This window comes from Takifugu rubripes, chromosome 5 (assembly GCF_901000725.2).
Source record: "Takifugu rubripes chromosome 5, fTakRub1.2, whole genome shotgun sequence".
Classification (NCBI taxonomy): domain Eukaryota; kingdom Metazoa; phylum Chordata; class Actinopteri; order Tetraodontiformes; family Tetraodontidae; genus Takifugu; species Takifugu rubripes.
The window spans coordinates 8,774,814-8,791,798 of NC_042289.1; the positions used below are offsets into that span (position 1 = coordinate 8,774,814).

At 46.8% G+C, this 16,985-nt stretch overlaps 1 protein-coding gene across 1 annotated transcript; it reads right to left on the minus strand.

The window, feature by feature from the left end:
- Window positions 1-11,912: 11,912 nt before the first annotated feature.
- LOC101065195 (transmembrane protein 235) lies at window positions 11,913-16,607 on the minus strand. Its single transcript, XM_029836379.1, has 4 exons — window positions 16,162-16,607; window positions 15,382-15,459; window positions 15,178-15,315; window positions 11,913-12,829 (listed from the first exon to the last, which is right to left on the minus strand). Exons 1-4 carry the CDS (start codon window positions 16,325-16,327, stop codon window positions 12,591-12,593), a joined length of 621 nt encoding a protein of 206 aa, XP_029692239.1. The 5' UTR covers window positions 16,328-16,607; the 3' UTR covers window positions 11,913-12,590.
- Between the last annotated feature and the right edge of the window lie 378 nt (window positions 16,608-16,985).

Sequence of the window (16,985 nt, forward strand, 5' to 3'; positions counted from 1 at the left end):
CCGCACATGTGGGAATATGAAGATGTTCCACAGGGCGAGCAGGTCTGACCTTTGATGCAAAAGCCAAAAAACCCCCACCAAAAAGCATGTGAGGGCGTCTGTAGGCAGTGTTGAATCTTAACGACGGGGACAGGGCAGAAGAGGGATGGTTTCGCTTTCAGTGGATTAGGTGACGGATCACAGAGCCTCGCTGGAAAGGGCCAATTTCCACGAATCGGTTCTGTTCTGGCAAACCGCGAGCATTCTTGTCAGAGCAACAAAACCTAAAAAATTCTGGTTATTAACATACAATAACAACAGCACTCTCATAATATATCACTCGGAGACATTTTAATGGTTTTTGGAAAAAAGGCTGCACTGTATCACAGCGGCGGCGGCGCCGGTGGAGTGGAGGAGATAGCACACGCTACAAAGAGAGGCAAAAACTTGGTGACGTCAGCCTGAACACACATCTGCTCTGAGAGCAGCACGACACACTGTCAATAAGTGAAAATGAGTAAAGATAGCCCAGGAGGCGGCGGAAGGGGCGTCGCTGTCTTAGCAACAGTTCAAGGAATTGGTTGTAGTTCTCTGAGAAGTGTGATTCACGCTGTGGCGTGTCAGGAAACCCTCTCAGATCTGGGCGCCCATGTGTGAGACTCCACAGAACGCAACCTCATTTCCTGCAACATGCAGCTTCTCTAAAAAAACTCCTTAATAAATGAAACAAAGCGTGTCATTGTTGCTAGCAAATCATCGAAAGCGCTCCGGTCCTCACTTACCGTAACACAGTTGGCAGCTCGTAAGGCTGCTTGTGCTCTAGTTACGATTAAAGTGATCTAAGTGACTGTTGCTCAACCTGGAGCGATTCCCTTGAAGTCTTATCAGTAACTACAGCCGAAATCTGAATCACTTGTTTGGAATTCACGTGAGTAAGCTGTCCACTCATGCTTCATGACTCTACAGCAACAAAGTAGAACTGCCTGGAGTGCCCTGTTATTTAACATCTTCTGAGGCCAGAACCACTGCAAGCCATGCAGAACCTGCAGTAGCTGCTGGCGTATAAGCGAGAAAGCAGAATTTGTGCTTCAGGTAATCCCAAAGCTCTGGGTGGAGAGACGTCACTGTGGGATTACTGCATTTTCACGACCATAAGGTGCACTATATTAAAGTCTCAGTTATGGGTGCTATTTCTGTATTTAAAACATACATAAGGCGCACCGTATTATTAGGCGCATGCTGAAACATACAGCAAAAAATGACAACGGAAGTAAAACAGACACATTTAGTGAACAAAATATTCATTCTTCCGCCACAAAACCATCAAAGTTTTCATCTTCTGTATCTAAATTAAACATTCCGAATTCCTCTTCTTAATCATCTGAATCGGACTCACCAACCGGTTCAGCGTTGATTTTGTGAAAGCTCTTACAATACACGAAGATGGTATCATAGCCCATGCGTCTACAATCCACCCGCATATGGTGGCATAACTTGCCCGCCGCTGCCTCATAGATATGGCTGGGCGCCGTTATCTTGTCGCGACAGTAGGTGCGGAAGATGGCCGCCCTCACCTGGTTAGAGTTAGGGTTAGGGAAGATGGCCGCCCTCTCCTGGTAATCCGCTGGCAGCCGCTGCGCAACAGTTGTCTTCGCGCGTATGGAGAGATGCCGCCGCCTCATAAAGCGAAAACACCAAGATTGCTCGATTGCCATTTTCAGCTGCATATTCGATGGCCTGTAGTTTAAAGTAAGCCTCATATGCGTCTCGCTTGACCGGCGCCATTTTAGGGGGTCCTTACGCGTAGGTGTGCCGCTAATCGATTGGCGGAGCGTTTACCGTAGGGCACCCACCAAAGGCGCACAGCAGATTTTGGAACTCAGAAGGCGCTCCATATTATAAGGCGCACTGTCGATTTTGAGAAAATCTCAGTGTTTTAGGTGCCTCTTATCGTCGTGAAAATACGGTAAATCAAGGAGAGGTTTCCAGATGCAGATGGCCGAGAAACTCTTGCTACGTGCGTTTAGCTAACCCCCAGAGATACCTTACCTACGTGGTAATCTGTGATCTATTTACTACTTGGGTCTCTGGCGAGCCAAAGTGTTTGTGGGAAGAGACGTGCGTTGAATGTTCAGAAATGTTTACGGTTGCTCTTTCCCTTCGAGCTAACCTATTAGCAGACATGTCCAACACTACCTGAACGGTGGTGGTGCTAGCCCCTCTTTCTTTATTTAGTACCTAGGTACCTCATTGTTGGGTTTCCAGATTCCCCAATCTGAGGTCTGAGTGTTGGCGCAATGGCGCAACACTGCAGAAACAAGACCTGGACTCCGCACCGTCGTCTTCTTCCTAACAGAGTCGACACCGAGGTGCCGAAGCTCCGCCAACGTGTGTGATTTGAGATGACAGCAGTGGCTTGAACCGCTTTATCGCTTTCAGGGTCACCGGGAGGGTACACAAAGGGCGAATGCAGGGATGGGTCATCGCAGGGCCCTATGTGAGCATTTGTGCATTCGGTACCTTGCTCAAGGGTACCTAGGCAGTGCTCTGAAGGTGTTCTGGCACCTTCTCCTACTACTAGAACACCTATGTTTTGTCTGCACCGGGGCTTGAACTGCGGACCCTCAGCCCAGGTCCTAACTGACTGGCCTCCCCGGGGAGTCGGACGCCATCACACCTCTGCGATCTGAGCGGTGGCACAAAAGATAACGTCTTCCAGTAATTAAAATAATTCAAGTTTGTGTGTAATTCCGGTCATTTGTACTTCTTTTAATGACTTTTAAACTTTAATTTGTGTCCAGATGTTCAGGGAGGAGGAAGTTCAAGTTATAAGAATCATTTATAGGAAGTCGGTGACTTAAAAATAGACTTTTCTTTGATCCTTTCTCTTAACTGGCGTCAAACAGCAAACCTCCCCTAGGTTTCTCACCCTTACGTGACAGACCCTTTATACCCCCCACCCCACCCCCGCAGCCATGGGAAGTGGTGCAGATGAGACCACAGCGTTTCAGCCAACAACTAACCTGCATTGCCCCATGATCAGTTTACTATAAATGCAATGATTTCGCCACATAAATTCACAGTTTTAGTCAGAGGAAACAGCAACTGCACCCAGATCAGATGACTGTGTGAGGTTGCTGCTGGGTGGGATTACTGGCGCTTCCTGTAAAATTTATGAAACTACATCGTGACGCACGAAAAAGCTCTTTTTTTTGTCAAACATTGATAAACTTGATAAAGTCACTTGATAAAGTATCCTGATTTTATCTAGCTAGCGCGGCCTGAAACAACATCTCACTAAAAGCAGAGAGAAATAAAGAGTAAGGTGCCGCAAAGATGCACGCCACTGACCACATCAGGTAACCTGAACGCACGTTGCTTCCCATAAATAACATTCATGCACTGTCACAGTTCCTGTAATAGAAAGAGTTTGATGGCTACAGGTGTACAGAACACCTTATTACTGTCTCCTGGAAAGTTACAGCCCCTTTGCCCCCCCTTGCCCTTATGGACTCCCCCGTCACCATCACGGACTCCTTCCGCTTTCTGGGCACCACCATCACCCGGGACCTTAAGTGGGAGCCAACCATCAGCTCCCTCATCAAGAAGGCCCAGCAAAGGATGTTCTTCCTACGGAAGCTGAGGAAGCTCAATCTGCCTCCCAGGATGTTGGCGCAGTTTTATACGGCCATCATCGAGTCCATCCTCACCTCCTCCATCACCGTGTGGTTTGCTGGTGCCACCGTCAGGGACAGACTGAGGCTGCAGCGCGTCGTGCGCGCTGCCGAGAAGGTGATCGGCTGCAGGCTCCCATCCATCCAGGACCTGTATATCTCCAGGACCCGGAGGTGTGCAGGTCGGATCACGGCCGACCCTTCCCACCCTGGTCACGGACTGTTTTCCCCTCTCCCCTCAGGCAGGAGACTACGGTCCATTCGGACCAGAACCTCCCGCTACACTAACAGCTTCTTCCCCTCTGCCATCAGGCTGCTGAACACCAAGTGACTTATCACTTAAGCACCATGTACAGCAGCCAGCCGGACTCATAAACAATACACTACTCCTCATGGACCTGCACTATTTCTCACCACTCACTATTTATGTAAATACTGTATATAAGTCTTATTTTATTTTATTTATCTTATTCTAGTGTGGTGTTGATGTCTAATGTTATGTTAAATGTCGCAGCGGCACACCACGACAAATTCCTAGTTTGTGTAATACTGTGTATTACATGTACAATGGCAATAAACCTTCTTCTGATTCTTCTGATTCTTCTGATTCTGAAGACGACTTCAGCTGTTTTGACTGTTCCGCCTTGGTAGCCAAACGAACCACCATATTTAGAAACCATTCAAATGATCACTGATTCCAGTAACTCCTGTTGAAACAGGGAAATGACTTTTTCCCGAAGACCTTGGGTGTGCCTTCTGTGTCTCGAATCTTCGCTAGCATGCCGCTAGCAGCGATTTTATAAAGAAAGCATCGCATCGTCCACATAAAGGCTAGTTGTTCAGGGTCAGCGAATCTCGTCTGATTCACACGGCTTCGGCTTTATTTGCAGAACAATCCTCCCGGCATGTAGGCTACTAAGGAACTATCAATAAACGCTCCGAAAAGATTTCACTAGAAAATGGGAGAAATTAAAAAAAAAAAAAAACTCTGCCTTGCTGCAGTGCTAACAGCCAAAAGGCCGCTTACGGTTCTCATGTTTTTTCCCCTCTCTATCTCCAGTGAACTCTTTGTTCTTGAGAAGACTACTCTTATCAGTTTCCTACGAAACTCATTTGCTTGGTGCGGTATTATGTCACCATGCATGCGAGACGCGCAGCTGATAGCAGGGGAGAAGCTTTCAGGGAGTGACGCAAGTCCACTAACTGTGCGGTGCTCTCCACCGCCGAGGCCTGTCGGGGTGCCGGAAAGATGCCGATAAAAATGGAATGTTGCCCAGGTAAAAAGCAAACCGCCCTCCCATGACCCGCTGAGCTCTAAATGGCTGTGCAAACAGCCCCCCCCCCAGCTCATACTGAATTACTCTGACCAGTGCCAAAGTCCAGCTCTGACCAGCCACTCAGGCATTTCCAGTTAAATAAGCTCCGATAAGAATCGTATGTACACACGTCCACGATCACAAACGCACACACAATAGTACAGCTGACCAAAATTACTTTCTGGTGGTCTGAGAAACGATTTCATTCATTTCCGTTGTTACTGTGGAAAACACAAGGTGAAGGCTGGTGACAAATGCTCAATCCTAACATATACAAACAAATAATAATATTCCTCAAATACTTAATATGTATTTTATCGTCTGTCATGAAACAAGGCGGAGCCGCAGTCCAGCACCGATGGAGGGGGACCTGCATCTACATGATCGAAACGTCATACTCCTGCAGGGTGAAGGTGTAAATCCCGCCATGAATTTATGGGAAGGAATATTGAAAACATCACTAAGTTTCTGACCATCAGGTCGAATCAAAATACATTCATATTAAACCAGACATTAACAGACAGGTACATGTCACCTCAGTCGGTGCTTACCGTAACAGACATGTTCGTTTCCTTTTCCAGGTAAATGTGTGACCACGGATTCTCTTGAGTCAATTTTTCCTCCGTTGTGTAAAACTGAAGCTTCTCCCCCTCCCCTGGTTTCTCTCTCTTTCTCTCCCACACACACACACACACACAGACACACACACACACAAACTCTTTTATGATCCCATGATATATTTCACACATAAATCTGGTTAAAGTGAGAAGCACGCTTTGATGATCACGTTACAGTCTGACTGTAACAAGCCAGAGGCCCCGCTCCTGCAGAGCTCTAGAGGGTGCAGGCTGTAAGTTTGAGACTGTGTGTGTGTGTGTGTGTGTGTGTGTGTGTGTGTGTGTGTGTGTGTCCAGTGGAGGATTTCATTATTACACACACAGATACTACCTCAGATTTCTCTCTCAGCTCCCACTTTTTTTTATTTTTTGCATGTTGTTACACACACCAAACTCCCCTGAAGGCACCGAATGTAGCGCCGTTTCCTCCTGAGAAAATGGCCTTGGTGGCGGCGGTGAATTATGCGAGTGTGTGGGATTGTATCTGCGGGAATGCAGAATATGTTGCCTTCTTATGATGCCGAGGTCTTTCATATAAAACAGGCGCTGTTGTAGCCTAAAGCTAGCCACACAGAACAAAAGGAACATCCAATCTTTAATGTGCATTTTTCTTAAATGAAATGCTCTCCACAGTATTAATTTGTCTGTAATGTAATTATAACGACTGTTTGGAAGCTGTAGCTAATGGAACTAAAGTAGGGTAATTAATTAGCGCGTATTGAATGGTAAGAAGTTTGCCTTCTTCCACAACGCCGGTGTGAAAAAGTCCAGTATTGCCGCCATGGTGGTGCCTCATCCACTGACCTCATCACGTCGCATCATGGAATTTCTCCATTGATGCAAAGCAAACGACTCACTGAAGTGTTTCCTCTTTCCCGGCACACAAGACAAAGCGCCTGCGGTTTGAGCGGCGAGTTTACAAAAACAACAAAAAAGTCCACTTAATCATTAAAGTCGGAACAAACAGGAGTCCTGCAAGTTGCACAAACTTGGTTCATTTGTGCTGGAAAGGAAACATCTCCAGCTTTCAGGCCAGGAGGCTGCCAGGTTTTAGTCTGGCCCGCAAAGACGTTCTTGTGTTTCTTATCTGCACCACAAACCCCCATCGGTGACTTCCTGATTTTAACGTCAACAAAGGTAATTTTCACCGTTTTGGATCGGACTCCTGAGGCGACAGTCGGGAAAAAGGGTCTCCTCCTGATTGGCTCTGATTGTTGTTGCCTCTGATTCCTTCTGTTGCGCCCCAGTGGCGAGATTATGAATTTAGAACAGAGGAGCAGAAAGAAAAGCTCAGAGGTCGGGAGGGACGCCGACGAAGACCTCACCGTACTTTTATCCATCCCGGCTTCACTTGAACCCCAACTGCTCGGGGTCACCCTGGCCTATGCCGGCCTGGTTTGTGGACGAGGTCGACGGAGCAGGCGCGGCGCACATGGCAACCATTCCCACGCCAGCGTTTGCTTTGGCAACAAACGATACTGGAATGAGATCGATTGGCAGTGGATCAAGCCGAGCAGATGTTAGCTGCATAAATGGAAAGCTCGATTCTGTCCTTGGCAACACTGCGCGACTGTTTACTGCACGCTCTTTTACAGTAAGACGTCGCTCATCCCTCCCCCCCTTATACACACGCACGGCACACACATGCCTGAAAAACACACCATAATTCAGACCTTTGTTCTCTTCAGAGGACAGAGTGTTCTTTTGAGATGTACACACGCAACGTCATGGCCACAGCGGTCCAATCAGCTTACGCACAGGTTTTCTGAGCAAAAGCCAGGTGGTAAGAATTTGAGGATGTGTCCGACCGTTTGAAGTGTTCATGGAAGTGGGTGATTAAAACGTTGGGATCAGCGTTGGGTCTGCAGAAATGTTACAGGAAACAGCGGGCAATTGAGAAGAATCGGAGGAATTGGTGCCAGGGCCTTTTCTGGAAACACGGGAGCTTCTGGGTGACCATGCATGTGTCACCTTTTGTGTGCCAGGCAGGATGAATCTGATTGCCGTGCACGTCCATTCGGAGTGGCGAGGTGATATGAAGTCAGCAGATTTACTGTAATCTTACTGTAAACTTTGGCCACATCAGCGTTTCCACCCAGTAAAAAAAAAGTGGAGACAGTGTGGAAAATAGCGACCCCTGCTGGCCACAGGGAGACCTGCGCTGATCAATCCAATTGTTCATTGTGCCAGTCCTTCGGGCCCTGACGCTGGACGGTAAATCCTCCTGGTTGGTTTGGAAGCCGAGGCGACAGCTTTATTCTCTCCATCTCTGAGAGAACGCTCCAAACGCAGGGTGACGTGTGCTTTTCTAGGTGTGTTCCCGTCCATATAAAACGGCCCCGCCATTACTACAAACCTTTGTTGTTTCTATACTTTTCCAGGCTTGAGAGCTTTTCTTCTACAGTTATTATAATCCTTTATACCTGAGGCTTCAGGCATTGGTCCCTCCAGTAAAAAGTGATTATTAAACCCTATTTACTCCCTCTGTGCTTCGCATTACTATTCATCTGCTTCATCAAAGCCTCCTCTGCTCTTACTAAAGGAAGCTGCAAAGTGGAGATAAGAATACGCTGGTCAGGACAATAGCGCGCTGTTCACCGATGTTGAGGCGGCAAGACGCAGGCTGACAATGGTGAAGAAGATTCAATGGAGTTTGCAAGATGCCTTTACTCTATTTTTCCAACCTCACCGGTTACAGCAGGCAGAGATGCGCTGCTTCTTCTCTTCCTCTCCTCAGAACTCTGATTTATTCCTCCTCTTCATTGGTTTTTCTTCCATTTCTTCACCCTTTAGAGCTCCAAAAGGATGGTTTTGAGGCTCTGACCTGCATCCTCTTTGGTTAGAAGTGCAGTTATTTATTGTTTTGGCCTCTCGTTATTGCTAAAGTAATTGTTTTAAAACTCATGCAAAATCAAATCCATCAATTTTGGAGCGTCAGCACTTGAAAGTGTGGTTGCCTGCAGGACATTACTCAAGTCTCTCTGAACATAAAGGGACTCACGAGCCTGTTATGTTCTCCATTTTTGCTTTACTGTTCAACGATTTTAATTCCAGCCAGCTGGTGAAATATGAAATCTGCGGCTCCGCCACAAATACAAGACCCCACTATTTGAAATATTTATTGCTTCAATATTTTACTGCATGGGCAGTGCGGAGCGGCCCCTGCAAGCCTCCAATTTTCTCCCCTCAGCGTGTTGAGGTGCCAAATTTATGTGTTTGCCCTCCGACTGCAACCAAACTGTCGATAATGTCGGCAAATCCAACTAACGCCAATACAATCCCCAATCGGGCCTCTTCTCGCCAGCGAGTTGCATAATTAACTCCTCCACGTGTTGCCCAGGTAGAGAAAACACGTCCTCTCCATGGTCCTCCAGGGATCGAGGCCCTCTTCGGGTTTATGAGGCCACTCAATCCTGACACGGCGGCGGCGAACGCCAGCTGACCGCCGAGCCGCCGCCACAAAGGCGAGCGATGAAGAGGAGAGCGCTCCTTTGAATTAATCTGATTATCTTTTCCGTAGAAGAGTATAATCCAGACTGGGAGACGTCCGTATCTATTGAAGCAAGCTTTCTGCTGACTCTGATGAACCATTTTCTGCTTTTGAACGCAGCTTTACCCTGTTAATGGCAGATCAGGTGAAATTGAGTCATTTCAAGGCTGGAATCTGCAGTGATCCACTCCTTTCAAATGTTTCTCTCTTTAATAAATTTCTCATGTGTTTCAGTTCATCGACACGTCCCCCCCAGGCCTCCATCCTGCCGTCAGTAACACAGAGTTATTTATAATGCTGAGCACGGTGCATGCTGGTCTTTGTTGCAGGAGAATGGACACATTTTTTTCCTTCCTATATTAAAGAAGTGAGTAGATTCGGACGTACACCTCCTCTGATGGTGGCAAATGTCTTCAAGGGAAATAGCTCTGCATTTTTCTTGCGTCGAACGTGAGCGACAGCATCTCAGAGGGATTAATATCAGTCATTTGGGTTGCCATGGACACGTCAAATCAATGTTGATTTGCTCACTTTCAAAGAAACAACATTTGAAGGACGGAAAGGGAGTAATTCTGGGGGTGGGGGGCGGGGGGAGGAGGTGTTTTTTTTTTAATAACCGTGAGCGGAGAGATTCTTCGGGGGTGAAGATTACTGCAGTTTGTCAGAGCCGAGGACATAAACCAAAGAGTAATGGTGTAGCACCGACTTCTGCCACGCCGGATTGACTTATTAGGCTCCATACAAGTTTAATGTGGTTCGGGATGGTACAGTAGACAGAGGAAGGTTCCAACATGGCAGTTTTTCCTGCCCTCCCAAACATCAGAGGCAGGGTTATTGGGCAGAGTTCTGCTGATTGGACACAAAGTCTCCCGCTTTGGATTTTGATTCACTGGACACATTAAGGCCTTGATATCTCTGCTCTGAGCACGTGTCACCATTAAGCAACACATTTAGTGCAGAGCCACAGTTATTTTTTTTTCAACTTTCACCCTCTAAATCTGCCTTATGATGTCATTAAGTGCAGCAGTTATGAAAACACCCCATCAATCCTTTTGTCAGCAGTTTGCCTTTGAAACCCAAATAGTTTCAGCTTGGAAAGGCCCCCCTGTGTCTGGAAAATGCGCTCAGAATGGCCCAATCAGCCACGATTCTGCAGCTCGGAGCCTAAGAGACAATTCCCTGCACAGCTGAGAGATATGGCGACCTCTAGTGGAGAGAATAACTAACATAACTCCTTCCAGAGCGTTGGAGAAACAAGGATCTTAAAAGTGTTCTTTAAAGTAGAATTTTAAAAAAATCAATGCCTTATTAGGAAACCAACACTAATTGGCACGTTTGAATCTACTTATTGAGTTTCTGATGATAGATTTATAAAAACCCACAAATGGGATCGTGTTGACACCTCGTGAAAAAGCCTGAGTGGCCAAGACTGTCAGTGCTAGATGAACACCCTGCCTGGGGCTGCCTCTCAACTCCACCTTTGGCTCATTTGCATAATTATATAACATGTAAGTGCAAGTCGTTACGATGCCTCTTTTAGCATCAATACCGTAGCTCCGCTAATTTTCTGAATAACCACATTTACCGACAGCACCAATTTGCAAGCGAATCAGAACAGAGCCTGAACAAAAGATCCGGGCTCTGTGCACGCGAGGAGGGGGAACCGTTTTCTGTTGGGCTTCATTTGTATTCAGTCAAACTCCGAAACGCATGTGGCTGCATGTACTGCTGATGAAAAGATGTTTTTTGTGGCTCCTTTTTGTACCCCCCCCCCCCCCCCCCCCCCCCAACAGCGAGACCGAGGGTTTAATCATGACTGTATTACAAATGTGAACCCGTTGTGAAATGACGAAATGACTTTTACAACATTTCAAAGTGCTCTTTTTTACTTTCACTGAGACATCAATTACAGAAATGGACGGCGCAGACAGAATGTCACGACACACAACTTCGAGCAACACACGTATTTGTGCCCCGCCGCTGCAAAGCCAATTAAATGCAATTATTATGGAGCACGTGCTCGACAAGAGACTTGTACCATAATGTGACGGCGAGCTAAAGCCTCAGCAGCTGCAGGATCAGCAACGTTTTCGCTTGAATGGAACCTCTGGAGAGCCCCCCCCAGCCTCAACTACGGCACATAAACAACTGTTTAACATTCAAGAGCAGCCCTTCTGTTAGGTTCAAACGACCGGAAACATGAGAAAAACAAATGAGGCAAAGGCAACAGTTTTGAATTTTACTTGCAAGGAGAACGGAGAGATGTGCTCGATTACAGATCTCCAACACGTTCTGACGTACAACTTCCGCCATCCTTCTTTTATTGAAATTAGGAGGTTCCAAGTTACACAGAATTCAAATGTGTCTAAGGGAGGGGGAAACACAAGATAGCAGGTCCCATACAAAGCAAAAGACTGTAAATCATAATGGCGAGATTATACGTAGGTCTTCACTGATTTGATTAGCTTAGCTTGCACACAGCACATTCTTCCATATCAGACAGATTAAAAGAACACCTCCTGGGCCATTGTCAGGCCCTAACCCTAACCCACCTCCTGGGTCAGGCCCTAACCCTAACCCACCTCCTGGGTCAGGCCCTAACCCTAACCCACCTCCTGGGTCAGGCCCTAACCCTAACCCACCTCCTGGGTCAGGCCCTAACCCTAACCCACCTCCTGGGTCAGGCCCTAACCCTAACCCACCTCCTGGGTCAGGCCCTAACCCTAACCCACCTCCTGGGTCAGGCCCTGCAGCTCTGTCTCCAGTCAATGTCACTTCCCCACAGCAGCTGCATTTCTGTCGCCCTTGACCAGAGAAGTTCGAGTTCATCAAGCATCATGAACATTAAGCATTAACAAATAATAAGAAACATTAAGTAATGAGAGACAATATAACAAGAATAAAGAATATAACAAGGTAAAAGCAAATAAGAGATAACTGTAATATAATGGATCTAACACCTTCTGACAGCAGAGCCGAGCGAGCAGATTAGCAAATTCAGCTGGTTTCATACTGCGAGATGGTCAAGTTATACTTGAGGGAAAAAAACACAAAAGCTGCTTTCTATTCATTACAAATGCATCCAAACAGAAGCCTAATTGTGGTGCTGGGGGGGGGGGGGTATTTGCTAATGTCTGTCCAGAAAAGGGGTAAATCCCAGCATGCTTTGCTGTTTTCTGCAGGTTGCTCATCTCAAACAGGTGCAACTCTGCATTCAACAGTTGGCACTTTAAGGTAAAATATTTGGACCACCCACTTCAGTGGCAGACCACACCCACTGGTCACGCCCCTCCTCCATCTTCTGGCGCAAGAGTCACATTCAAAGCGGGCCGAGCCAAACAGAATTATCGTTGATGCCATGCAACAAAATGTCTGAATCAGTCCTGTATCGGTTTTCTTTGGACGGTTCACGTGTCTTTGTGTTTGCACGGACATGTTCACAACATCACCACAAAGAACGATGGAGAAAACAACACTGCACGGTGTCACATCTACGGTTCTGACACACACGAGCCTACAGCATGGCCATCCCAGAATCATAGCAATGCTTCATCTGCGTGATTCTGGCGGCTAACATTAGCAGCAGGCTGCTGGTCACCTCCAGGCTGTAGGACAGCCAGGCTATGGCGAAGGACCAGCCGAACGACACATCCACAGTGGTGAGATTCTCCAGGGACACGACCTGCTTGAAGTCCTCCATGGCCTGGTTGCAGTACTGGATGTAGACCAGGAGTCCAGTCAGGGTGAAGAGACCTGAGGGCCCAAAAGCATCAGTTTACATGAAAAACTGGTCAATTACCACTAAAGTGGGCTGGAAAAAAATGAATAACATTTAAACATCAGCCACCACAATTCATGTTGACCTTTACTGCAAATTACAGCTGTGTTGTCTGCATATAAAAAGAGTCCTTTATGGTTGAATGTGCAGTAACTCCAACGATAAATCTCAGAAATGACAGAGATGTGCTTTTTTTCAGAGTTTAATAACCTTAGAGTAGTGGCGGCTTTGCGTTCAATAATTTAGCAGGAAGACATTTAAATAAAGCCAATATGCTGGTAATGACACGGTTATCTCAAACCCGAAAATAAGCTCAGCTTCAGTACAGAGGTTTGATGTCCTCTTTGGGCTACTGTAGAAACATTAGCGGAGGGGGACCCGGATCTAATATCCAATATCCATAAATATCCAACTGCTAAGTGAGTAAAAACATAGTATATTATGATGATCATGGCAATAAAAGGACGTTTATGAATAAATATTCTGTTTCTGAAAACAGATGTAAACACACGCACACGCACACACACACACACGCACACACACACACACACACGCGCACACACACACACACACACACACACACACACACACACACTCCCTTATCGTGCATTTGAGTGACGATCCCTGACTTTTAAATGTGCACCACATTGTTACTGTCAGCTTTCTAACTGACAGCCTTTAAAACGGAAATAGCCTTTTTCCTTGGTTAATTTTCTCCGAATGGCCAGTAGAAGCCCAGACTGGAAGAGAGCTTTCAGATATCAGTTCATTGTTTGCTGTTCTCCTCTGGCTTCACACCTGAGCTGGAGCTTTGACTCTTTTTTTCCTGGAATTTCATTTCCGGTATTGTGACAAAATCTTCTTTCCACTCATGCTCCTCTCATAAGGTTTGAAGTGTCGCTGTAAAATCATGTGAGCCAAATACCCCCTCGATGACATGAATTGGTGCTAATGATGAAATAATTAGCATGGAATACTTGTGAAAGTGATAATTGGGCTCCCAGATTCATTAGACCTGCAGAACGGATTTATATTTAGAGCTATCATGGCAGAAAACATCTCTCCAGCCGGCAATTACAATCAACCTTTTTAGCGCTTTTGCACAAAATATGAGGCTGATCTGGAGTCTGTGTGAGGGTGAAGTTTGAGTCACCTGTGCTGTTTGTCACTAGACTCAGATCAACCACGCAAACAACAGGAGTTCCTTGCAAGGGCATCTTCTCCCATCTTATCAAACTTGACAAACAGGATACATCTGGGTGCTGAGTCCGGTTGTAAGCAGCTTCAGCACTTTTGCAACACATCCACACCTGCCTCTTTCCTGTCAGCATCCCTCAAACACTTAAAATCTACACATCACAGCATCTAAACGATAATAGTAATAACAACAATTCTTCTCACATCTGAAAGGAGGAATTTTACCTTTTAAATGGCAAAATGAGACACTGCTGTTAATTCAGGGGGGAAATCAGAGACAAGTACTGCAGCAATTGCATGCCACGTCACTTTGATCAGCAATCAGTCCACACGCCCCGATCAATACGCCAGGTTTGCTATGGGTGTGTAAAAATCAAGATTGACCTCATTGGAAACGTGTTGGAGCAGCTCTGACAAACACTTACAGTGGAGAAATGTGCATTCTTTCACAACATTCCAGCTCTTTTGCTTCTACGAAACTCCTGGAAACCTGCATAAACTGACTGAAATATTCAGGCTGCAGCTCCTAGCAACCACAGCATTAGCTGCTGAGGTTCTGTGTGCTCAGGATGGAGTAATATGGGAATCTTGGGAAAACGCAGGGAAGAGGAAAATGTTGACTCTTTCCTCTACCTTGAGTGTGCAACCCAAAAAAGCTGGATTTGACTAGTTAGTCATCATGACGCAGGTGCAACACACCACACAGACTGAGCTGCCTTGTTCCCAGGGAGAAGCAGGTGCTCTGGCGTTTATCTATCCTAATGGTCAGGGAGGTGGCAGAATTGCCTCTTGAAAGCGGGAGTGTGTGAATGCACCATTTATGGCACCAAGAAACGCTTCGTCTTTATTCTTTAAAATAAGAATTCGCTCGCTCCCTCCTTCAACCATCAATGGGACAATCAAGGCGTGCATGTTGTGTGCACCCACCTGATGCTGTGAAAATAACCGCTTGACTCTAAACTGGGTATTTTTGCTTATTTTCAGGCACAACAACACCTGATGTTGACACCAGCCATGATGTGAGGACATCTCGGCCTACTTGCTGCTGCCGCCTTCCCACGGTGATCACACAACCCAGCAAAAGCTCCCCAGAACCAACACCAACAGGACACCCTTCTGGACTTACTGCAGAAGAGGATGTAGGAGGCAGACCCCACCAGCATTCTGGGGATGCGGACCAGCGAACTGACAAAGCCGAAGATCCAGCCGAACACCAGCAGGACCAGGCTGAGCGGCAGCATGATGACCACCACCTTGTGCAAACCTGGAAACAGACGGTGAGCTTCAGAGTTTGAGCTTCAACCGGTTCAGACAGACCTTCGGCGCTCACCGAGAAGGTGCTGCTCTGGCTCCGACAGGCTGGACATGTTCGCCTTGAAGGAAGGGATGACCGAGCTCCGGTTGGCCCCTGAAAATGTCGAATAGGAAAAGGTCGAGCATGACAGGACAAGGCAGAGGAAGAGCCCAACACATGTGACATTTGCCTCCAAATATGTTGCGCCGAGCGGACAGGCATGAACTTTGGCTGTCGGCAGCAACAAATTGGACGTGCTGGGATCCTCAATCTGTGCAGCCATGAAACAGATTACTGCAGCTACGTGCGGGAGAGAACCGTGTCTCCTGCTCGGTCACCTGCGATGCTGCGGTCTGCGCTCGGTTACAAATTCCAATAGTAGTTCTTATGGGCGTGAAGCATTAGGACCAAATCAAAGGATCTCTTTATTGCCCATTTCGTCTGCGAACACACGACAATGTGCACCTGGAGTTTTTCCGAAGAGTTTTTGAGTTCCATCAAGGGACGAATTAAAGGTAAATTGCCGACCCGCATGAAAGGCGTGCACATGCAGACCCCCAGTGTTGGGAGTGTTTTTCTCCTGCGATATTTTCTGCTACATGAGAGCCTGATTGCTCAAACTAGTACACGATTGATCCCATGTTTACCTTCAGAATGATTCTAAATCAATGACAATGATAATAATAATAAAAATCCAATCCTTTTTACGCGCAATTGTGCTACAGATTATTACCTGGCGCAAAAGTTACGGAACATATGACTTGATATCTCAGTAGTAAAAACTTAAAGAGCACTTCAGTTATATCAGTGCCTTACCTTCAATGATCCGCCACAGTCCGGAGTGTGAACTCAAGTCGTCCGGACCCGTGTGGTTGTTCACGTTGATGATGTACCAGAAATCGGAGCCGATAGCCACGGCCAGGAGGCTGAAACTGAGCAAACCAGTGAACCCAGCAGACAGGATCGCCACTCCATACCTCATCCTGAAACATGTGCCAGCTGACACCTTCTGGGATTCGGCCAAATTCCTTAATCCGTGATTTGCGTCGAATCTCCACAATGCGCGATGCGTAAAATCTCTCCAGCCGCATTCATCACTGTCAAATCCTTTGTTTGTCAAGCTGCAAAAATCTGAATTTTGCCACAAGGACGGAGTAAAAGCGCCCAGACTTCAGCTGCTCTGGGTGATTTAAAGAAAAAAGGAAGAGCGGAGGAGAGTGTTTCTCGCACCAGTTTCTGACGCGCAGTGGCGCTCCTGGAGCTGGAGTTAAGAAAGCAAACTAGGACGCCACGCTTCCGCTGCCTAATTTCAAAATAAATTCTCGAGCACACGCCGGGACTCATCTACAGCGTCTGTGTTGCCAAACTTACATCCGGTCTGGGTTGGCGGGTGTAACACCGGCTTGACAACATCAACGCACCCGAAGCTTTTCCACTTCCAGTGGCTGATGTGACTGATCCAGCTATACTCCACCATTATGTGACTCATATAACCACCTTTTAGATCCGAGGTATATCTGTGTGTGTGTGTGCATATGTGTGTGTGTGTGTGTGTGTGTGTGTGTGTGTGCGTGTGTGTGTGTGTGTGTGTGTGTGTGAGAGAGGGATAAAGAGAGAGAGGGATAAAGAGAGAGAGGGAT